This window comes from Balaenoptera acutorostrata, chromosome 21, assembly GCF_949987535.1.
Source record: "Balaenoptera acutorostrata chromosome 21, mBalAcu1.1, whole genome shotgun sequence".
NCBI classification, from domain to species: Eukaryota; Metazoa; Chordata; class Mammalia; order Artiodactyla; family Balaenopteridae; genus Balaenoptera; species Balaenoptera acutorostrata.
Window position 1 is genome coordinate 17,405,988 of NC_080084.1, and position 23,785 is coordinate 17,429,772.

General features: G+C 43.9%; 1 protein-coding gene across 1 annotated transcript in view; it reads left to right on the plus strand.

Annotated features, from left to right (window-relative positions):
* LOC103012668 (low-density lipoprotein receptor-related protein 2-like) overlaps window positions 1-23,785 on the plus strand; it is a 36,541-nt gene that overhangs the window by 7,278 nt on the left and 5,478 nt on the right. The window contains exons 6-28 of the mRNA XM_057537498.1: window positions 72-191; window positions 1,473-1,598; window positions 2,177-2,380; window positions 3,106-3,274; window positions 3,577-3,745; window positions 4,578-4,803; window positions 5,593-5,718; window positions 7,092-7,316; window positions 10,725-11,036; window positions 11,697-11,909; window positions 13,204-13,386; window positions 13,947-14,162; window positions 15,800-16,035; window positions 16,927-17,056; window positions 17,296-17,480; window positions 18,311-18,497; window positions 19,065-19,283; window positions 19,672-19,855; window positions 20,892-21,093; window positions 21,182-21,346; window positions 21,526-21,726; window positions 22,583-23,132; window positions 23,545-23,670. Of these exons, the coding sequence (XP_057393481.1) occupies window positions 72-191; window positions 1,473-1,598; window positions 2,177-2,380; window positions 3,106-3,274; window positions 3,577-3,745; window positions 4,578-4,803; window positions 5,593-5,718; window positions 7,092-7,316; window positions 10,725-11,036; window positions 11,697-11,909; window positions 13,204-13,386; window positions 13,947-14,162; window positions 15,800-16,035; window positions 16,927-17,056; window positions 17,296-17,480; window positions 18,311-18,497; window positions 19,065-19,283; window positions 19,672-19,855; window positions 20,892-21,093; window positions 21,182-21,346; window positions 21,526-21,726; window positions 22,583-23,062 (4,478 nt within the window). The 3' untranslated portion in view covers window positions 23,063-23,132; window positions 23,545-23,670. The remainder of the gene's footprint in view (window positions 1-71; window positions 192-1,472; window positions 1,599-2,176; window positions 2,381-3,105; window positions 3,275-3,576; window positions 3,746-4,577; window positions 4,804-5,592; window positions 5,719-7,091; window positions 7,317-10,724; window positions 11,037-11,696; window positions 11,910-13,203; window positions 13,387-13,946; window positions 14,163-15,799; window positions 16,036-16,926; window positions 17,057-17,295; window positions 17,481-18,310; window positions 18,498-19,064; window positions 19,284-19,671; window positions 19,856-20,891; window positions 21,094-21,181; window positions 21,347-21,525; window positions 21,727-22,582; window positions 23,133-23,544; window positions 23,671-23,785) is intronic.

A 23,785-nucleotide genomic window follows, 5' to 3' on the forward strand; every position in this document is an offset into this window, starting at 1 on the left:
ACAGTGTGGTTTATAAAACGTTTGCTCTTTACCATGTTCAACTGTAGTGACCACTGTCCTGTCTCTACCAGGGAAAAACTGCTCTCTGGCCAACGGGGGCTGTGAGGGGCAGTGCAGGGACACAGCCTGGGGTGTCCAGTGTTCATGTGGAACCGGATGGCGATTACAGCCGGATGGTTGGAGCTGTGGAGGTCAGAATTCATTAGGCTCATCTTTACTACTTTTTATTGCAGTAACATAAAATTTACCATTTTAATCATTTTTAAGTGTGCAATTTGATGTACATTCACAGTGTTGTGCAACCATCACACTATCCATTTCCAGAACTTTTTCATCATCCCCAAAAAAACTCTGTACTCATTAAGCAATAACTCTGTCCCCCACTCCCTGGTGAACTTTATCAACTTTCTGCCTATGAATTTACCTGTTCTAGTACTGCATATAAGTGGAGTCATACAGTGTTTGTCATTTTGTGTCTGGCTAACTTCACTTGGCCTGTCTTTAAGGTGCATTCATGTTGTAGCATATATCAGAATTTCCTTCCTTTTTTAAGGCCAAATAATATTCCTTGTATGTATACAGTTTGCTCTTTGTATATGCAGGTTCCACATTGGCAGATTCAACCAACTACAGATTGAAGATACTGGGGTGTGTGGGGGGGATTCTAGAAAGTTCTAAAAAGCAAAACTTGAATTTGCTGTATGCTAGCAACTATTGTATTTACATTGTATTAGGGATTCCAGGTAATCTAGAGATGATTGAAAGTATATGGGAGCATGTGCATAGGTTATATGCCAATACCACACCATAAGGGACTTGAGCATCCATGGATTTTGGTATCCACAGGGGGTCCTGAAACCAATCCCCTGTGGATACCGAGGGATGACTGTAATCATATTCTGTTTATCCATGCATATGTTGATGCACACTTGGGTCGTTTCCACCCTTTGGCTATCGTGGACAATGCTGCTATGCGCACTGGTGTGCGTGTGTCTGTTTCAGCCCTGCTTTCAGTACTCTTGGGCATATACCAGAAGGGGATCTGCTATGTCACATGGTAAATTCTATGTGTAACTTTTTGAGAAACCATCACACTGTTTTCTGCAGCGGCTGTGCCATTTGACTTTCCCACCAGCAATGCACACGGGTTCTGATTTCTCCACATCCTTGCCACTCATTCTGAATTAGGCTCTGGCTGGCTTGACAAGGGGCTTGTCCCCAAGAATGTTGCTAGGGTAACAGAAATAAGTATTCTGTAGCAGCCACACATCTAGGGTCCCTGTATTGACGGTTCTGCTGAAATACATTCGCATTTGTGGGAATTCTATGGAGGCAGGGACTTTCTGTCCCAGCACCACACAGTGATCTCCACCTAATACATGTTCCATGAGTATCTGAAAAGTGGCCCAAAAGAACAAAAATACTTGAGATTGTTCCTTGTTCTTCCCTAATTTCCGACTGTCTATCATCAGATGTGGACGAGTGCTCTATGGCATACAGCCCCTGTGGCCAGCTGTGTCATAACACACCAGGGTCTTACTCCTGTGGGTGTATCCGAGGTTACCAGCTCCACAATGGCACCGACTGTCGAGTTACAGGTGAGTTTCAATACCAGAAGCAAAGCCTAGCTCCTGCTCTATTCTTAGCAGCATTTATAGGTACGAGTGATATAGATGATTCACTTCAAGGTCTGGTATTAGAGGTGATTCTACTCTTTCCATAAGGAAGCTGCTATCAATATTATAACATTAGTTGATCAGTTTTGAGTGTCAGTTCCTACTACGTGTCTTTAAAATGATTTAGTTTCTCTGCAGGATCTACAGCTAGGTGCTCCAGAGACCCAATCGATGATCTTAACTTGTCCTGTGCTGCTTTCACAATGGGACACTTAATTTGGCTGCTGTATACAAGGCATGCAGAGGACCTCTGTCTAGGGGAGAAGGGCTTAATCTGAAATCAGGCAGAAAAGTTCCAAAGATTCATTTCAATGTGCTGGAGTTCAGAGGAGGAATTGAGGCTTCACGTGGCCAGCCAGGTCTCCTCTAGATCCACCTTAGTCCAGACCTCAGGGATAAGTAGGTTTTGGCATGGGCCATGAGCCAACATCTTTAGTTAAGGAGAATGGTGTGAAAGAAAGTTTCATAGTCACATGCCACTCCTTCTACTTCTATTGCAGATGATGCTATTAAAATTCTTATCGCAGCAGATAGAGAACTTGGTGTACTGGATCGAAGAACAGGCATCTATGAGACTCTGGTACCTATAAAATCAAGGCCTACTTCTGTTGCATATGATCTGGAGAGAAGTATGTACTTCTGGGTGGATGAAGTCTTAAATATGTTTGTTCTTGGGAAGCCGAACTCTGTTCCTCTCTATCCAGGTATCTTTCTTAATACTAAGAGCCCTAGCTTCTTCAAGCTACTTGAACATAATGTAAGAAGCGTATGTGTTCATCTGGACATCTTCTGTGACTCACTTGTCATGAATCATGAGAGTACATAAAATCTTGATTTGAGATAAGTCTGTGTAGTTTGGTTCTACAGGAGCTTTGTGGAGCGTAACCTGAGATGAGATTGCTGTCAGGCAGTACTGGAAGTATGGGGGTGTGGGCTCTAGCCAAGGTTAGTCTCAGCCCCATAACTAGGTGTGTGACCCTGAGCAAGCTGTTAACTCCTTTGAGCCACCGTGTATAAGAGGAAGGTAATAGCACTTGTCTCACTGGGTTGGTGTGAGGATAATGTTGGACAGTGCAGGGGAAGCAGTGCTTAGCATAGTCCTGGGCACACACAAATCCTCTGACAGCGGTTAAGAGGTAGCATTCATTAACAGTTCCCCAGAGACTTCTATAATGAATATTGTCCCAAACTGAGGTCACATTCTCTTGGATTTCTTGGTTATGCTTCTACTGAGGTCTTTCTGTTTCCTTACTGCCCACGGTATACTGGAAATACCTCACACAGCTGTGGCTCTCATTCATTCCTTGTGTTGCCTTATTGTATGGCCTGAAATCAGAAGATGTAGAAAAATTTTGTCTGAGTCTCTTTTTTCAAGGTAAGGTGGATATAGAGGAATAGAGAAACATAATACTGTCTCCTGTATCCCCAGAACTTAAAGCAATCAACAGTATCTCTTTGGACTGGTTCACGGGACAGTTGTATTGGGCTAGCAGCTTTGCCAGGGTCATCTGTGCTGGTTTAAGTGATGGCAGAGGCTACGTCAAAATCCTGGAAAAGGATCTTGTGCCAGAGCAGCTAATAGTGTTTCCTGCAAAGAAGTAAGTAGCGCTTCTTTTGGAATATATCCAAAATCATTGGTTATCTTAGATATTTAAATTGATAAGAGAGCACGTCAACCTTTTCAACCTAGGTCTCATTTGCTCCAAAAAATTCTTAATTTTGAAGTTTAAATTGAACACCATAGAGCCAAACTTTTCAAAGTCTACTGAGTCTGAGAGCAGCTTTCTTAGCAGTGCAATGATATGAGGTCTGTGCAAGAGACCAGGGGAGCCTGGCTGGTCAGAGTCGTATACACACTCCTGAGGGGATTCTCTAACACTTGTGCCTTTGCCTTTCTCAGGTACCTGTACTGGGTAAATAGAGGAGGGAAAGGCCTGAGGACTATTGAAACGGCAGGGATGGATGGCTCTGATAGGAAGGTGCTGGCAGTGGTGAACATGGAGGAACCCTCAGGGCTGACACTAGACCACGTGGCTGGCAGGCTCTACTGGATCAGTGCATATAAAGAGGTACTGCGATGGGTCAGGAAAAGGTAAACCCATTTAGTAGGGGCTTGGTATGACTGTGGGTAAGTACAGAGTTCTCTTATGTCTTGCATCGTCTTAGTAAAATATCTCTGGCCATGAAAACCGAGAAGAGCACAGAATCTTCAAGTAGAACCAGACTGTATCAACGTAGGTTGGGAGACTTAGTGTGACTTTCTTAAACTCTCTACAGTCAAACTCAGCACCGGAATTTCCTGGTAGTCTAGGTCATGTTCTGTGTGGTACCTGGGATACAAAACATTTTACGATGGCAGACCTCTTCCTTGCAAGTATGCAGTTACTTAAGTACTTCAGTGTCTTGTACTCACATTTCTAGGTCTTCATATTACAGTTCATGCTTTCTCATTTTTGGAACCATCAAACTAAAAGACCAGTAGGACATGGGGGCTGAAAGCATAGGTTTGGAAGTTGTAGTTTTAAGCCTATTTCTTCCAGCTGTGGTTTCTGGCTACTTAGGGTACCTCTTTGAGCTCCCATTGCCCTCTCTGAAAAGACAGAATGCCTACCTCAGAAGATGGTTGGGGAATGTAGTGGAAGGATTTGGTACACTGTCTGGATGCAGACACTAAGTTATAGTAGCTACTTGTACAACATACGTGACTCCAGTTTATATAAGAAACAGCCCAATCCATTGGCTTTGACATTAGCCTCTGTGGATCCCAAGATAAGTTTATCTCTATCAAGTTGATATCAGATAAAGATGTTTAATCAGTGTCCAAGAAACTGAGGTGCGCTAAGGTGGTCAGCCGCTCTTGCTAACACTGCCCTGCCCTCATGAGACCCTCTCACCCTTCAGTCCATAGAGACGGTGAACGTGGATGGAGCTGGGAGGCACACCTTCCCCAAGGTCTTCTTGGAAGGTGAAGATCCAGTGGGACTGGCTGTATTTGAGAACTCTTTCTTCTGGACAAATAAACTACACCTGTTTCATGCTTCACCCCACAACCCAAAGGAGAGGGTGGTGCTGATAAACGCTTCCATATCTGCCTTCTCAGTGCTCCACAAATCCCAGCAGCCTAAGAGTAAGTTATTGCTTGCTTTCAAAATGCTCATGAACCAGAATGCATACTGAACGGAAACCCCCTAAATTACTCCCTCCGTCTGTTAGAACTTGCTATTTGGGGGGAAATGTTCTGGGATCATTCCAGACCTATCCAGGACTTCTGAGTAAGATGAACGGAACGAAAATATCTGCTGGGAAACTCATTCCAGGCATGTACCTGGCTCTTGTCTAATGTAGCAACCAGAATTTTAATACACAAAACTTCTGAGATACACAAAACGGGGAATACGCTGTTCACAGAAGGGCTAGAATAGCTTCCTCACTGACACGTCAATTGATAACAGAAGATGGAACCAAGCCCAACATCCTGTTTATAGGAGGAAGTCAAATGTTCATTGACTAGGAGTTAAAAGCTTGTTAATCTGAAATTGTATGTCAGCTTCAGCTCAGATAATGCTTCTTCAGTGGGTCCAAGAAACTAACCAAAGTGGAGAGCCTAGAACCACTATTTACTTCCTATCAGCAAATTAGACAGTCATTTTGTCTTAACTCCAAGGGGGAAGATGCTGTTGGTTGAAGCTTTCTTGGCCCAAGCTTCATATAGAGAGGTCATTGTCACTGTCTGAAAGACACGGGGCCCCAGGAGTTCAAGGTCAGCCTGCCTAACCTAGAGGGTAACAAGTATATTGGGATCCTCTTAAAGCAAAAATGCCTTAACTCCCCTTGAGTCTTAGGTTTTGAACTAGTTTGGATAAATACATCTGAAATTGTATCCAACCTAATTGTATCTGTTTTTATTTTAAAACAGACAGATACCCAGCATGCGTTCCAGGTTCTTGCAGCCACTTATGTCTCCTGTCCCCCGTCCATCCCAAGGGCTATAAGTGTGTTTGTCCAGAGGGGATGTTTCTTTTACCTTCGGGCACATGTAGTGGTAAGTACGCTGGGTGAAATGGGTTTGGCTTAAGAAGGCACATTCCATGGTAGGTCTGGAAATAATGTAGCTTCTGTTTTTGGATCAATCGCTTTTGACCTGACAACCTACTTTGATAATGACAGTTTTGTTATCAAAAGATCTTGATTAGTTTTTTATTGTGCTGAAATATACATGACAAAAGGTACCATTTTAACTATTTTTCAGTGTAGTGTTCAGTGGCATTAAGTATGTTCACATTTTTGTGCGACCATCACCAGACCTTTTTCATCTTCCCAAACTGAAATTCTATTCCTGTTAAACAATAACTCCTCATTCCCCTCTCCCCCCAGGCCCTGGCAACCACCGTTCTACTTCCTGTCTCTATGAATTTGACTGCCCTAGGGACCTCATATAAGTAAAATGGTACAATATTTGTCCTTTTGCGACTGGCTTATTTTACTTTGCATAATGTCTTCAAAGTTCATCCATGTTGTAACATGTATCAGAATTTCCTTTTTAAGGTGGATTCCATTGTGTGTAGATACTACAGTCTGTTTATCCACTCATCCATCAATGGATATTTGGGTTTTGTTAGTTTTAAAAGAAGAAAAAATAGCTTATACCACTCAGTTTTACATGAAAGATTAATGACTTAGTATAAGAAAGAAACCCTCTGCAGTCTTACGACTGTTGTGTATTCTGACTCATGTTTGTAGGCAGAGCGTCTGCATTAACGTAATTCCTCATGCTGCTGTTCCATGTTTTGAAGTGGTAAAGCCTGCATAATCCGTTGAATATCACTGTCCAAATGTCTTGACTTCTTTTCTATAGAACATTGAGGTTTTAAGAAGAATAAATGCTGTGAATGTGTTCATGTTCTAACCACCTTTGAAGAATGCAATTCACAGTGGGTAGCCATGGAACGTGATTATGGTGTAATAAGCCATTGTGCCAAACTCAAGACTTAGCTTAAAATGTTTTTAACATGATATATACAGTTAAATTCCCAGGTAACTTTTCTTTGCATCTGCAGTAGAGTTTAAAATTCTTCGTATTGAGACTCGTGTGCTACAGGCAAGAATTTGATGACATTACTGAATTAAATGGTGCAGCCCTGCAGCCCTAATCCTCAGGATTCTGTGTTAACCTTTCAGCAGAAATTTAAAAGACTTGGTGCCTTGGGAAAGCTGAACAATGCTTTCATTTGCCCAAATGACTCCCTTCTCTAAGGAAGCCAGGGCATTCATGGTGAATACCTGCTTCAGAAGCAAACTTTATAAGATCCCTTTCTAGGGGAACCTCAGCTTGAGAGAGGGGCATTGCTCCAGAGGGGAGTATGGGGCTTCTCTGACAAATGGTCAAACAGGACATCTCTCCTTTTTTCTTGGTAGAGTTAAAACTAGTGTTTTCCTCTGGCAAACGTCTCTACTTGTTGAAAGTTGGTTTTATGGGAACTGCTATAGAGAGAAGCCTAGTGCAAGAGCATCCAAGGAACATCTATTTACTGGATATTGACTGGAAAAGAAACCTCGTCTACTGGACAAATACCCAGGGACATCTGTTCTGCTCAACTGGCTATTCAGGGGAAAAGCAAGAGATTTGGACAGAGCGTACAGGTAAGTTGGGGAGGCTATTATTTTGGATTTTTTTCCTTTATTTTCTGGCTCTAAATTTAAGTAGGGCCAACCCCCCCACACCAGAAGACCCTACCTGTCCCTGATCTGAATCAACCTTAATACCAAAGAGTGGTTTTTAACTGATTTAAATATTAAGCGTCTCTGATTTACCCTTGTTCTTATGAAGGGTATGCAGACTCCTAAAAGGCTTCCATGATTTGGAAAATCCTAGGTTTTTAAAATTCTATTTTTCTGGCATTAAGTCTAGATAGGATGGAAACGGACCTTAAATACTTCAACTTTGCATTGCAGATTTTTCTTACACTAATTTAGAAACAATTTGCAATGCAGATTTCAGAGAGAACTAGCAAGATATTTTCTTAATATGATAATATATACTTTCTCTCCCCTCCCACACTCCTACATGGCATACCCCACCCTTAGCTCCCTGTACTCAGCCTAAATGCAAATATCTATTTTATAAAAGAAAACTGAGACTTGAGTTCCAGGGTGAGTAATCTGATTTCTGAATGCCTGTGCCATGGGTGCTTTACTACAGGAAGTGCTGTATTGGAATCCATGTTCCCGAGACATCCTTCAGAGCAGCAGACTCTACCCAGAGCCCTGTGGGCAAGAGCAAAGCCTGGCACATAGGAGCTTTCAGTACCTGACTGAAAGAACTTTTGGGAGAAACTGAAATGGGCAGTGATCTTGCAGTACATCTGATGGCTGTCTAGGAAACCCTGATCATGGATTTCCTCCTGTTTAATTCAAATGCTACCTACCCCCACTGGCTAATCTTTGATAATTGGTTTCTATGTTATAATTATACCAAGGATTTGTAAGAGACTGACAATTTCATTTAAGCTGGCTCCGTGGTGAATATTGAGTCTCTGTAGTAGGTGACCCTGAAATAATAGAAAAAAATATAGATTTTGCTCTCTGTCCCTGGTTACAGGCACAGAGCTTCTAAGACCTTTGTAATTTCCTAAGTGATGGGAGCATCTGACACAGAGTTCCTAAATCCATTAGAATTTCCTGGGTGATAGGAACAGCTTTTGTTTTAATGAGACAACTCTTGGTGGGTTTTGCAATGCAATGCAAAATTGAATTTAAAGTCCACTTCTATCTTACTCAGATTCAAGGCCAGAAAAAATTTTAAAACCTTATCACTACCTCTAGGAGGTTGGTCACCAGAAAGACCAAGCCGTGATGAGAAGCTAAGAAATTTCAGCCCCACTCCTTACTCTCTAGAGAGGGGAGAGGGGCTGAAAATGGACTTAATAATCAATCATGCCTATGTGATGAAGTCTCCATAAAAATCCCCAAAGTATGGAGTTCAGAGAGCTTCAATACATCTGTGTGTATTGAACCCCAACTCCACAGGGACAGAAGTTCCTGCACTTGGGACCCTTTGGACATTGCCCTATGTATTTCTTCATCTGGTTGTTCATCTGTATCCTTTATATAATAACCCTGTAAACGTGTTTCCCTGAGTTTTGTGAGTCATTCTAGCAAATTATTGAACTCAAGGAGGGGGTTGTGGGAACCCTGATTTAGAGCCAGTGGGTCAGAGTACAGGTGACAACCTGGGACTTGTGACTGGTGTCTGAAGTGGGGGCAGTCCTGTGGGACTGAGCCCTTAGCCTGTGGGACCTGATGCTAACTCCAGGTCGACAGTGTCTGAACTGAACTGAATTGTAGGTGTCGACTTGAAAAAAAATGCACAATGTTAAGAGCTATGAGTCCAGTTTATTCAGTGTCTTACTGAAGACTATAGCCCAGGAGACAGCCTGTCAGTAGCTCTGAGAAACTGTTCCAAAGAACTAAGGGAGGAGCCAGGATACATATGAATTTTTTGGCTGGAAAAACATGTAGTCAAGCATCAGAAGATTACTACTAATCACGAAGGGCAGCTACCTCATGTTAATGATTTTAGTGTTTTTCTGTGCATGGGAAGATGCAGGAATCTGGGGTCCTTCGAAATTTTTCCTTAAGTAATGTATCTTAACTACCTAGGGGCCAGTATCCAAAGTACAGAATGCCTCCTATTTTTCTCCATCCTGAATTCCTCTAGGGGAGCACTGCTGGTGGGCGACTGTGGTGGCTGATGGCTTGATCCTTGCAGAACTGGAATGGCAGCAGGCAGCATGTTTTATTTTCTTTACATAGGACATCCCACTTGTGTTGCAGAATTGCTTGGTGTGGGGGGAAAAACACGCATCTGGTGTCACAAGTACTGACGTATAGTAAAGGAGACACACAGGAGTGCTTGTCCTATACAGTTGGCTGGAAAGCTTGACAAAGCCAGGCAGGGCTTTTCTAGGTAGTAATCAGCTTGACCTCTGCTATCAAGACCTGTTTGCACATCTCAGAGCCTCCTTACAACTCCTGGGCCTGCAGCTTTCAGCTTATTCTTATATCAAAGTGCACTGACATCTGTGGTTTTTTCTCTTGGATGTGTTAATCTTGTTCTCATATTGAAAATTGAGGACTTCCCTGGTGGCGCAGTGGTTAAGAATCCGTCCACCAATGCAGGGGACACGGGTTCGATCCCTGGTCTGGGAAGATCCCACATGCCGCGGAGCAACTAAGCCCGTGCGCCACAACTACTGAGCCTGTGAGCCACAACTACTGGGCCCACATGCTGCAACTACTGAAGCCCGCGCGCCTAGAGCCCGTGCTCCGCAACAAGAGAAGCCACCGGAGTGAGAAGCCCGTGCACCGCAACAAGGAGTAGCCCCCACTCGCCGCAACTAGAGAAAGCCCGCGCGCAGCAACGAAGACCCAATGCAGCCAAAAAAAATTTTTTAATAAACAAATAAATTAATAAATAATAAAAACATTTACATAGATCTCAAAAAAAAAAAAGAAAAGAAAAAAGAAAATTGAGGCTGGAAAATACTGATGAAATTCTGAATCGAAAATGATTGGGCCTCAAATTCTGTTTAGGAAAGAGTGCATATTTTTAAGAACCTTTGTGGAATCATTCTAAGAACATTCTGTGATGCTGGCATGCTGGGCTGGCCATGGTTGAATCTGACTCCAGAGGAGACCACGTGTTTCCTACAGAGGGCAGAGCCCAATGAGGATGAGAGAAACAGAACCCAGTGGAGCCAGTGTGTTCTTAGGAACTTGCCAGTCTTTCACTTAGCTACTAACTTATAAAATGCAGTGCATATCTACCTTGCCAGGGGCTGTCAAGGATCAGATGAGCTCATAGGACAGACAAGGTGCTGGAACCAGAGTAGGCATTATGGGACCATCGTGCGAACAAGGTGTGTAGGCTTGTAGGGACTGATCTTTGCATCCCCCCAGTTGTCTCCCTTCTATCCTTGACCCAAAGTTTAAGACAGTATGTGAATGCATTTGAGTGTCCTTTCTAATGGGAGCAACTTGTCCTCACAGTCTGTTCAGCAAATGTGGACATTCCGACTGGGAACTTGTACTGGCTGCCCTGTGACACAAGTGCTATTCAGAGGACTAGAATCGCTGGCCCAGACACCCATACCCTGTATAGAACAGGCAGCGTTATACTGCATCTCCTTCTCGATTGGCCGAAGAGGCTGCTGTACTGGGTGGAGAGTGGGGAACACTTGCAAAGCATGACCCTTGATGGCAAAAGCAGATGGGCAGTCTGGAGAGGCACCTGGACGGCGGACACCCACGTGACCTTAGACCTTGGCTCGTCTAGCATCCTCTGGACCACCAAAGGGTTAGGTAAGCACTGCACAACGAGTGAGGTTGGAAGAAGCTTGAGGGGATGAGTGAGGGTCTTGTTTTTAGTATAATGATTCCATTTTTAGAACTAGTTAGACATAGGCTCAAACTCTGATTTTCACAGTTAAAGCTTGGGCACAAGTCACTGACCTCAAACTCTGTTCTCATTTATAAGTCTAGATTTATGATTGAAGAGATGGAAAACTTCAGAAATAACATAATTTTGAACACTGCAAAAAGCTATTTGTTTCTACTTCCGTAAGTAGAAGTAATGGAACCAAACTTCCATTGCAAATGAAGTACAGGTGCTCCAGTTATAACTTGCAGCAGGTACCAATTATAACTTTGTAGCAGAATGTGATAGTCTTTTCACCCAGAAGTCATCCTTGAGACCTGGCAGCTGTGTGCTGATGACCGGGGGTTGTAGGACTGTACATGGAAGGTGGTCAAGTCATATCTGATGTTTCCATGCAGCAGACCTCAGTTTTCTGGAGCTTTAAATGCTTCCTTGGATTATCTTTAACTATAAAACTAAAACCTACAAAACTCAATAGAAGAATCTGTGCTTATTTTACCTTTCAATCCAATGGTGGCCTTGCCTCCTTGCTGTCACAGGTTACTTGTTCTGTATCAGCTTATAAGAACCTGACTCTTCCTTAGGGTTGCAAAGTCTGAGTCTCCGAAAAAACAGAACCTACACTTTGAACAAGACCTGGAGTGATGGGATGATCGTGGCCCACGAGCCCTACCTGGTGACTCTGAACAGAACAGCTCTCATGCTGTGGAACAGGAGGATGCCGGAGCCCTTCTCAGTGTCGAAAGAGCCCTACATACAGAAGATGATCATTCTGGCAGAGAATCTGGAGGTTCCAGGTGAGTCTTCCCCTGGGAGGTTATTCTTGGGGTTCCACTTTACCCGGGTCCCCTCGGTGTGTTTTTCTAGGAGAAAATCCTGAGTATCTTCTAGTTCGTATTGGCAGTGGTCCCAACCCACAGTTCACCAGGCCTTCTCCCTGATGTGTCCTTGTCCTGGAGGAGTGAGAATCTAACACGGTTCTCAAAGTTGCTAAATGACACCAGTTCCCGAGTAATACCCCAAGCAGGGTGCACACCGTAGCCCCTTTTGGGAATCATCTTTCACCTTAGCATATTAAAGCTCTTAGTCTGGCAGTAAAGAGATCCATTTAACTTGCTCTAAACCAGTTTCCCAAGCTGGTTTTTTACCAAGGAACCCCTTTTCTCATAGCAGTGACATCTTGCAGGGGACCCTCTGCTCTGGGTCCTGGTTACCAGGAGAAGCAGGTCTTCTGCTGAAGCTGCACCTTGGTCATTCACGTTAATCTGCTTAATGCTGGTTTAACTCTTTTCTTTTCATATAAGCCTTTGGCATGGCACCAAAAACTCTGATTCTGGATCTTGAGGCAGAAGAAGAAGAAATCCTATCACAGGATTCAGGGGGCTTTCTTGCCAGAAGTAGCTGGAAATCCCAAGGAAGAGTAGAAACAAAGATGGACAGAACTGTTCCTCCTCCTATATACCTGCTCCCTAGAGGTCTCTAAACTCCCCCTGCTGTCTAAACTACCTTAATTTTTGATTCACTGGTTTAACCTGATTTGGGGGGCTAAGAAGTGTTAGGCATACGAACATAGTTCTTAGGTGGTAAAGTATGCTAATAAAAAGTTAACTGTTTGGTAAAAAATCCAATTTTGATTATTCTACTAACAAATCTATTACGTTACTGCAACAGTTGCTGAAGAGTACTAAATGGTAACTTTTGGTAGTGTAACTTAGACATCTCAGCATCTCTAGGCCCCTGTCCTAGACCATCAGATGCTACAGCAAGAACCAGACAGAACAAGTCCCTGTCTTCAGAAACTTACTTTATTTTGCATGCCTAGAATATAGTACCAGGCAGTGAAAAAATTAAGGTTAAAGTTTATAGGCCTGAAAGGAGAAAACAATTTGCCCAAATTCAAAGCCACGAGATGATGGGCCAACACACCACACACGTAGTCAAAAGATCAAGGGTCCTTATTCTTTCTTCCTATGAGATAGAAAAATGTAGCTACCCAGCCATGACATGGGTTTTCGGGGAGGGGGGCAGTAGAAGCACATCTCCATTGCTGAAACCAAATGGACTGACCTGCTGACACACTGTTTATTCTAGATCCTGAGGTCAAAGGAGCTGCCACACCCACCCCTCCGCCACCCCCTCTCCTCTGCACCCGATCTTCTGTGCCGTGTCGGGACGGGCGGGAGTGCATCTCCCGGGGGTACCTCTGCGATGGCAAGCAGGACTGCGGGGATGGCTCAGACGAAGAGAACTGTTCCCACTTCTGCAACAGAGCAGGTGGGTCACCATCTCCTGTTCTCAGTCTCTTGTTCCAGGTATGCTGATTCAGCCTTGGGTGCACGATATGAGTTGCCAGAGTGTTTATTATAATCACACTTGCTTTCCCTATAAATTCTCATAGATAAAAGTCCCAGTCTGTCAGAACATGGATCCTATGATTGCCCATTTTATGACATTTAAGTCCACAGTGTTTTGCCAGGTATAATTTGACTATTGCTTCCTTGCTCCCTCAAATTTGCCTAAGTATTCCAATATCTGCCTTTATATTGGCACAGAGTGACCTAAATGGACCACTTATAACCGACTTGGTAGTGTTTTAACAAGTTGTTAAAGTAACCAAACCAATATAAGGCCTTAGTATTTCAAGAACCTAGTTCAGCTTAATTAACCTTAGTACTTTATTAAAGCTCACTTATGGATCAATTAAGATATAGAACTCAAACAAATAAGGTCAGTCTACTTACCCCTCAAACTCCAGAATGAGTGTGAGTTAATCTAATTATAAATCTTCAGTATGATGAGCATATGGTGCTAGCTTTTGACCCTTTCTATTGAAGGGGTCTTCCAGTGTCTGGATGGAAACAAGTGCATTGAGGAGAAGTACCACTGTGATGGGGCCCGGCAGTGCCTGGATGGCTCGGACGAGTTGGGTTGCTGGAAGCCTGCTGAAGACTGCTCTCTGCGTTGTGACAACAAGACCCGCTGTATCCCCAAGAGCTGGCTGTGTGATGGCAACCCTGACTGTTCTGACAGAAAAGATGAACAAGGATGTAGTAAGTTCCATGGGAGTTCCTTAGAGTACTTCCAACTGCATTACAGTTGATTCTCCTTATTCATGTTAGTTATATTCTACATAACTATATATTCTATAAAGTTGCCATGAACATTGAATTCAAGGATATTGAATCATTGCTCCTAGATAAAATACAGCGTGGGTTTCTTTGAGTCTCTGGTCACAACATTTTTGTCAACCAATCAGTATATAACCTTATTTTATGTGTGTTTCTGTTGAAAGACGACGTAACATATAGTGTTTGCTCATTAACAGCAAACTGTAACTCATGCTGAACAAAGCTTACCTAATGCACGTATTTTCTCCATAAGACACACCGTAGACTTCTTACCCTTAGAAGTACCAGACAGCAGTTGAGCCCTATGCTTGGGGCCATTTTAAACAGCAAAATCACCAAAAAGTACAAAAATGTGAAAACCACGGTCCGAAATGGGCACTTTTTTATATGAGTATGAGAACAGAAACAAGAAGGCAGAACGGTGCCTTGTTCAGCCTCAACTGGAAAGACGTGCGTTGGGCAACTCACATTTCTGCTGCTTTGTGTTATATCTTCACATGACCATGGAAGTGTGGGAGTGTTGATTTGGGGGGTTACAAATTTTAGCAAGTAGGTGAATGAGCAAATACTGAATCCAAAAATAATGAGGATCGACTGTACTTAACTACTTAGTTAAGACTAAGATGAAGGTTTCTGAGTTAGAGGGACCTTGGTGATCATGCTGTAACATTCCCCTTTCCATGACAAGAAGAAAGAAGAATTCTATTAGTGGACAACCAGTCTGCATATCAAAATAAAGTATTATTTCTCATTGGGCAAAAAGCTGCCTCCTTGAAGATTTTGATTTTGGTCCTGGGTCTTCTCATGGGATGGACCACCTCATTATAGATGTCATTGCTTTCCCCTCATTTTTATGGGATGCACATCTTTACCTTTATTTATGTCCGAAAGACATGTTTCAAAGACCTTAATCATGTTGTGGGATTAGGGTAGAAGAGGGAATTTGGAGAATTGAAGTGAAAAGAAGAGGAGGCCGGGTAAGTCACTATGATGGATTTGGATGTGAAGGTGGCTGAGTGGGTAACCAGAGGATGTGACTGCACTTGGGCTTTAGGAGAAGAACATCAGGAGGCAAGAGGTACAGGAAGGAAGTAGGCAGAAACCCAAGGTATAATTTACTTTTCAATTCATATGTATAGTTTTGCCTAGGGCCTGACTCTTTTTCTTGAATCAAGCCAATCAACTTCTGTCTGGAGGAACTGAGTCCAAGAACATAAGTTGTAGGGTCTGTTGGGTATTATGGGAGAATCTCTTTTTTCATGCATGACATTAGGGTTTCAGAGGGGAATCCCACTACCCTGCCTATCCCAGCATCCTTCTACAGTCCTCCCATCCCTGTCCCTCAGCCCTCGTTCTCCAGGATGAAGAGGATTTTCTGGGCTAGCTTAGCAGGCCTTTTCTGCCCTAACACTCTAGTTGAATCACCTTCCTGCCCTAATACCTGCTGGGGCTTAGTTCCCAAGGTGACAGCAGAAGACTGGGAGTCTTCAAGTCATTTTATCTGCCATCAAATTGCTTCTCCATCTGGCTGAGTTCTTACCTAGAGCTTTGTTTTTCAGTTCATGAAAAATGCAGTGCATCTGAATTTAAATGTGAGAATGGCCAATGTATATCTTCTTCCCTGCGTTGCGATGGGAACCGGGACTGCCTGGACCACTCGGATGAAGAGGGCTGTTCTACCTGGCCCCTGCCATGCCCGTCAGGGGAGGTGAAGTGCCCAAGGAGTGGAGAGTGTGTGTTGGCAGACTGGATATGTGACCACGACTTAGACTGCAAAGATGGAACTGATGAGAAGGTAGCCCACTCTCTTTCAGAAAAACACAGTACACTTCTAACTGTAACAGTAACACGTGCCTCCTCATAGAAAACTTGCGAAAACACAAGAACAGAGAAGTCTCCCACAATTCCTGCCCAGAAAGCCACTCAAAACTACATCAAAGTGTCCAAAGTGTTAAGATCCTCTTGTTGAAAGTCAAACCTGTAAGAGGTCTTTATGGGAGGTTTGCAAGTGTTAGGTCTTGATGGTCGTGGCTTAAATGTCCTGCTTAGAGAGATGCTTTGAAGCTCCACCTAACAGTCATCGAGACGTACAATGGTGCTCCTGCATCGTATGCAGTGCAGCCCGGGTTTGAACCTACTGCTTGCATTTGACCTTAAGAAAGCACTTATACCCTGATGCTCTATTTCCTCATCAGTAAAATGAGTAGTGTCTGAGGGGCTGAGACTGTACCTCAAGGTGCTGGGGTATAGCAGATGCACAGATCTGAGATATCCTTCCCTCCTGTACCAGACATCCTGCACCAGATCTGAGAATCCAAGTCAGATTAGGTGCAAAATGCTGGAGTGTGCGTTAGAAATGGTGGGAATTCTAGAGAAGAGTTTCTAGAGCAGACTTTTTTTGCTTATGCTTCTTAAATGAAATTAAGACTTCCTGGATGGTCAGTTTGCAAAACAAGAGATTTCTTCCCACTTTCCCACCCACGTTGGTATCACCTGCGGTTCCTTGCCTAAACTCCAGCTGCGGAACGAGTTTCTTATAATCCATGTCACCCGAGTTTTCAGGCTCTGGTCTCATTGCAGAAGGGACTTGAGGGTTGTCTTGTAACCCAGGCTTCCTCATCCTCTGAGGACCCTTCTGGGCTCTGAATGCAGGTGGTGTTGACCAAGTCGCTCGCTGTCTCCTCAGGACTGTGACCCCGAGGAGCTTCGCTGTGGCTCGAGGCAGTGGCCCTGTGCCAGTGGAGACCAGTGCGTGCCTGAGCCCTGGCACTGTGACGGGCAGGGTGACTGCAGGGACGGCAGTGATGAGGCCGGGTGTAAGTGCAGGGGGAGAAGGCAGATGGCTTCAGAGGGGCGCCTGCCGCTTGCTGCGTCTGGGCGTGGGAACCCAGCTCAGCGAGCAAATGCTGCAGGACCTGAAATCCATCCCTTTGCCAGGATGGAGGCATCCTGATTGTATGCACGGGAGAGAGCCTTGCTGTGGGAGGGATGTTTGGCGGGGAGCGGGGTGTGGGGGGGTGGTTTGACTGTAAAGGTAGAAATTCATCCTCTCCAGGCCCCCCGGAGAACTGCGGGAGTTCCGAGTTCCAGTGCCGCTCCTCTGCCTGCCTGGACCTCAGCCTGGTGTGTGATGGGAAGGAGGACTGTGCCGACGGCTCCGATGAAGGCGAGCAGTGCTCGTCGTCCGCGTGCAGCCAAAGACAGTGTTTCCACACCTGCTACCCATCCCCACGTGGGCCTGTGAGTTGCTTCAGTTCCTGTGCTCTGGCAGCTAGAGACTCGGTGTAGGGAAAGGGGCGCTGTCCTCATTCAGGATGTCTGCTCCCTACGCTCTGAGTCTTACACGGCAGAGCTGTGCTGACCCATCCACCCACGTCCCTGTGCTTGAGCCTTTCTGCTGAGTCCTGTCTAGCGCCTTTCCTATCTCATGTCTTCTGGAACCCTACTACCCGGCTCCAGAAACTCTCCTATGGTGGTCCTTCCCATGCCACCTATGAGCGCCGGGTGACATTTAGGGTGAAGCAACAAGTTTTGGGGGGATTGTCCCAAGAGCCAAGCAACTCCCCACCATGTTGCAGCTCAGGAAATTGAGTACATACCCATGTGGAAGTCCTTTCCGTGTGGGCATTTAGAATATGACTTGCCCTTCAATGGAGGACTGTCCGTGTTCTGGCCTGGCATTATTGGGTGGCTAGACACGGTGAACTTGATTCTGATGGGCAAGTGGAAGAAAACTGTGCTGATGTCTGGTCCTAGTAACATCTCTATTGGCAGAAAACCAGTTCAGTGAAGTCTACGAGTCTCCTCACTTACGGATTCTGCTGGGGTCTGGGCGTCCTGGGATGAACTGGGCACCTTTGTTAACTTGAGGCCCCTGGTGGTGGCAGGGGTGTGGGGTGTGTGCAGGAGATGGAGAGAGTGACTGCATTCGAGATGAAGTCGGTTCCAGGAACAGTTTGAGTTGCTGACATCGATTGTATTGCCGTGTGCTTTTTATATCAAGGCTGAGGTCCTTTTATCAGTATTGTACTTGTCTTCAGAAAGTCTTCATGTTTTCCAACCTCTCTCAGGTATGTGCTTGTGAGCGAGGCTTTGAGCTGAAAAGCAGTGGCCGAATCTGCGAGGATGTGGATGAATGCCAGAGACTGGGTGGTCAGCCTTGCAGTCAGACCTGTATCAACACCAAGGGCTCCTATAGCTGCACCTGTCATCCTGGCTACTCACTGGAGCCTGATGGCCATACCTGTAAAGCAACAGGTAAACTGGAGCTGGGAGTATCTCCTAAGCTGTGAGTCGAGAGTTTGGAGGTCCTAAATCGTCCAGGAAAACCAATGCACATCTCTCTTTCTTAGGTCGTAAGTGCTCCTACCTGCTTTATCTGTCTTCAGAACAAGACTTGCACAATCCCAAAGCTCCCTTTTTATACCTCATATTTCAGACTGAATTCAAGTCTGAAAGTATCTACCAATAAGGCATTATTATAAGAAAATCATAACTTGAACCTCTGTATGCATGGGTCAGCCTTACCAGAAGTTAGAATAAATATCCAAAGCCCTGAAAAGCACTTCTTTCCTACCCAACTACCCCCAAATATTTAGTTGTAAATGTGGTTTTCAATTTAAGCTAATTATGCCTTTATTCTGAGTATCTTCAAACCATGGGTATTAGCTTAACCATTACATGAAGGAAAGAACTACTTAGATGCCAGCTAGATGGTTTCACAGCCTTGGCAATGAGAAGGCAAAAACTACTTTGTCCTCTGATTCCTTAGCAGTGCTGGGTTCACTGTTCAAACTCCTTAAGAAAGCAGTTCTTTTTTGACAGGTACTGAACCGATCCTGCTTGTGGCAATTCAGTTTAAGCTACTCCTCTATGGATTGAGGAGCTTAAAAGAAGATATTCTGGCAACTATAGACAAGAACCTGATTATTTTCTCTATTGACTATGACTTAGTGGATCAGAAAGTCTTCTGGACCGATACCAGTGCGGAAAGTATTAGATGGATAAGCATGGACACGACGAAGAAAGGGACTGTGGTGAAAGGTATGCCCCCTTTTAGAGACTCTCATCTTGCCCTTACTAAATACATGTAGCATGAAAAATAAGATGAGTGGCCATGAACTTTCTAAACATTGGTTTATACCTCCTTAACAAAAAGGGATCAAGCCTTGCTAGTTGCTTAGAAATGAGAAGATGCGTCTCAATAGATATGGAGTCCAACGATAAGTCAGTGATCATTACTCGTAATGGTCATCTTCCTCTACAAATAGTACTTTGGGAACATTTAAATGAAGACTGCTCTGATGGAGATGCATCTACCAGTTGGAAAATGAATTAACATGGCATGCAAGTCTGATGCCTGTGAGCTTCAAGCTTGTAAAAACCTATAATTTAACCTAAGTACACATGTTGAATGGTTTCCTTTCTTCAGGAATAAAGTCAGACTATATAGCGGTTGACTGGATTGGGAGGAATCTCTACTGGACAGATGGGACAGCTGGTCAGATTTTGGCAATTCAGTTGACTGCTGTTTGGAGAGGAAAATCTGAGTACACGATTGTCCTGGACGATGACTTGAACCAACCACGGTCTTTGGCTTTAGATCCCCTAAATGGGTGAGTCCAGGTGTCACAATGCCTGGTCAAGTCTGTTAAGTTTGTTGTTCTTCTTTAGTTCTACTTTGGTTGTGTTCCCTCAACACAGAACGAGTGAATAGAAACCTTATCTGACTTTATTTTAGATCTTATGACGATGTGAGTCAACCATACATAGTCGCTTTGAAAGCTCCTGGAAAAAGTCCTTTACTTCAGGAAAGTGAGATGTAGGTGTGCTCACTTCGTGGCTCATCTATACTTTCTTTTGCTAAAATAAACAAATATACCTCAGAGTGGAAACTTATTATGGCTTTAAAATGGCAGGAGGAGGGAGAATGAAACTAAGGATTGTGTTTAATTTACAGTAATGTGATTGGTGGTGGTGATGGGGGCAGAGTAATTGGGTGTGTGGGTGGAGCCTGGGTTCTTTTGTCTAGAGCCCTTCCCTCTGCAAGGGCCAGGAACTTGTAGACAGCATTTCCAACTTGTCTGAGCTAAGCCCTGATTGGGATGGCCATGTGTATCAAATATAAGAACAAGACAGAGCAAAACTCAGGATCCAGAGGTGACCCAGATCAGCTACCTTCCCTCTGCATTTCTCACCTTTTCAATACCTCCAACCAGGAATCTGGTAACGTAGTTCTCAGGAAATTGGCAGGAGTTTCCTGATGCATCTAATGACTTGTGGCCAAGAATGAGTTCTGAGGCACACATCTGCACGTGGAACTAGCCTGCTTGCTAGCCCAGAAAAGATTGGCAGGTTCCCCAAAGATTGGCTAGCCCAGAAAAGACAGATATTTTCCAGGCTAGGGACTAATATATTTCTTAGACTTTTTGTACAGCTGGCATTATAGATATTTTATCCCTAAATGATAAACAATCACCATAAAATTTCAAGGAAAACATTTTACCACCTTATAAATTATGCTTAAGGCACAGACCAAGTTTAATTTTGAGGGAAAGAAATAATTAGGCTGTAAATCAGTGTTTTAAGGAATGAACTGATGTTATTTTCCATGAGGTAATACTTTATCTCAAGGCTGACTTATCCACATAGGTTAATGTACTGGTCTGAAATTGGAGGAGAACCTCAAATAGAACAAGCTGGAATGGATGGGAGCAGCAGAAAAATACTCCTCAATCAAGGTCTTGGCTGGCCAACTAGCATAGCTCTCGACAAGTTGAGTTGGAAGATATTCTGGTCTGATGACAAATTTCACTGCATTGGCTCTGTCAATCTAGACGGTACTGGTATTAGCGTAAGTGTTCTTTTGGTATTAGGCTTGTGTGAGATGTCATGTGCCTTGTGTAAAACTCACCCCGGGAACCTCACCATCACCATTTTAGATGTTGCAGCTAACACAAATCAAGAGCCCCTTTTTGGTTGCTGTGTTTGAAGATGAAGTCTTCTGGTCTGAAATGAAGACGAGAACAGTACAGCGCATGAAAAAGACGACGGGCAAGGACAGGGCTGTCCTCATCAAACGTTTGGAACAGCCGTACGGACTTAAGGTCTGTAGTTTACGTTTCAAAATATCCCCCTGATCCTCCCTGGAAAGGCTATGTGTATGAGCTGCCCAAGGACAAAACTGTAGTGACATCCATCTATAATGACTAAAAGGCAAGATTGAGCCACAGGCCATTTTGAAGGATTCAGCAATGCATAGTGACATTTAGCTGTTTTCTTCCAGATAATACACGAAGTGCTACAGCCCAGGTCTTCGAATCCTTGTCTGGACACTGGATGTTCTCACTTGTGCCTTCTGAGCCCGCAATCCAAGGGAAGCTGTCGTTGCCCAGTTGGACTCCTGCTTGCAGACGATGGCATCAACTGTGTTCCACTCAAGGAGTCTGCGTTTCTGTTCCTTGGGTTGCCCACAGTTATCATGCAGGTACTGTCCTATCCTGTCACATGTCTGTGCTTGGGCCTCAGTCTGTTTCAGACTTTGAGTAACTTGAATTCTCTTGAATTCAAGAGAATTCCCCTTGGAATATTCTTCAAATGCAATTTAAATTTGAATAGTCAGTGTGTGCTGGGAACTATGATGACCAAAATAAGGTAGCTATGAAATGAAGACCATTTCTACTCAAATTCCTTAAGAAATGCTTCGTACCTCAGAACACAATGAGGTTAGGAATCTGACAGTGTGTTTAACTAGGTTGAGTTGTCCAAGCACCTAGCTGATGATGTAGAGTAATTCCAAATATAAGCAACTCGGCTGGGTTCTAGCCTAGGGGGCAAGTACATTTTGTGAGGGAACTTTTCTTAAATCATAGGAGGATAAAAGGTACTAACAAGCAATTTACCCCTACCTTCTACCATCCAGAGGACTTGTCGACTTTGGCATTTTAAAATGACAAAACATATTTTGGGGTTGGAAGACCGACTTCAGTTTCAGTAAGATCTTAAAAGTGGAATCTCATTTAAAGAGGAGAGTCTTTAACACGTGAGTGTATCAAATCCACACGTTGTACACTGTAAACTTACGCAATGTTATATGTCAATTTTATCTCAATAAAAATTTTTAAAATTAAGGGGAGGGCCTTTCACAGAGGAGTAAATCTTCAAAGCACATGGATTCAAGGAATTTTAAGTGCTTGAAGCTCCAGGAAGGGAGAGAAATATGATCTGCTTTTAGACAATATAGACTATATGAAAATCTGAATTTAAGTATCTTAACAGCAAGATCAAGATGAAGAATTAAATTAGACTCAACTGATGCCATCCACTTAATTTTTTTCCCATAGATTTATCTGAAAAATCTAGAAGCTTCAGGAGGACAAGCAACTTTACCAGAACATAGGCTTCTTCCCTTTACCAATGTGAACCAGCTTGCATCAATGGACTACCTTGTCCAGGAGAAGGTACTCTACCTGTCTGAGTTGAATAAGGGTGATATCTGGCTACTGAGGCTCAAAGAATCTGGAAAGCTCTCTAGGAGGAAAATCATATCCGTGGAGGGCACAGTGATTGACCTTGCTGTGGACTGGTTGAGTGGACACATATACTGGATTGGCAGTGAGAATCCTTACATCAACGTAGCTTCCTCCAAAGGCCAGTATGCCACGGTCTTGCTCAGTGAAAGTCTTTACCGCCCAACCTCTGTCGTGCTCCACCCCCCGACTGCAGTCATGTGCTTTGTGGACCTGGGTCCCCAGGATGATGGTAGGCGTGGCTCCCGCATTGAATGTGCCTCCATGGATGGCAGCAAGAGGAAGGTGCTCTGACAGAAACCCCAGGTCCCTGTGGGCCTGACCTTTTCTGAGGCAGGGACCCGATTGTACTGGGCTGATCCTGGTAAGCAGTTATCTTCTACACCCTAAATCTGAGTGTGAGGGACCCTGCCAGAGAAAGAGATGTTCTGCTTTCTGGTCTTCAGCTATAACTTCAAATAGCTTTTAGGTCTGAGTTTACATTTTCTGCACCACCTTCTAAACAAATACAATCATTCCCCATCCTGAGCAGCATATGGTAGCCCAGAGAGTCTTGCCGTTGCCTTTTGGTGAAGGAATGAAATGAAGAACTTAACAAATATGCATGAGCAAATCTTTGTGTATTACTGTTAGAGTAGAATAAATAAGAACTGGTCTTCAAAAAATGCATGGCAGACAGTGATCTCCTGGAGGGGAGGCAGGACAAGACATAAAGAGCTACAGGATGGAGTACAGCTGTTTGGGCTCCGAGAAATTAACTGAACCTCTCCTTCTAGGAAGAGGACTCATAGAAAGTATTCAACAGGATGGCTCTAGATACAGACTAGACCAAAGAGGAATTCAGGGCCTTAACCTCTTTACGTATGGCCAAGGCATGATGTTCTGGAGCACAGTGGATGATGGTAGGTCTTAATTCTACAATTGATTGTCTTTGTGAGCTGAATTAACTACTGGGTATCTAAAGCGAAGCTGCTACTGCTTAGCACTGAACTTTGGCAGTGTCTTTCTTTTGGAAGA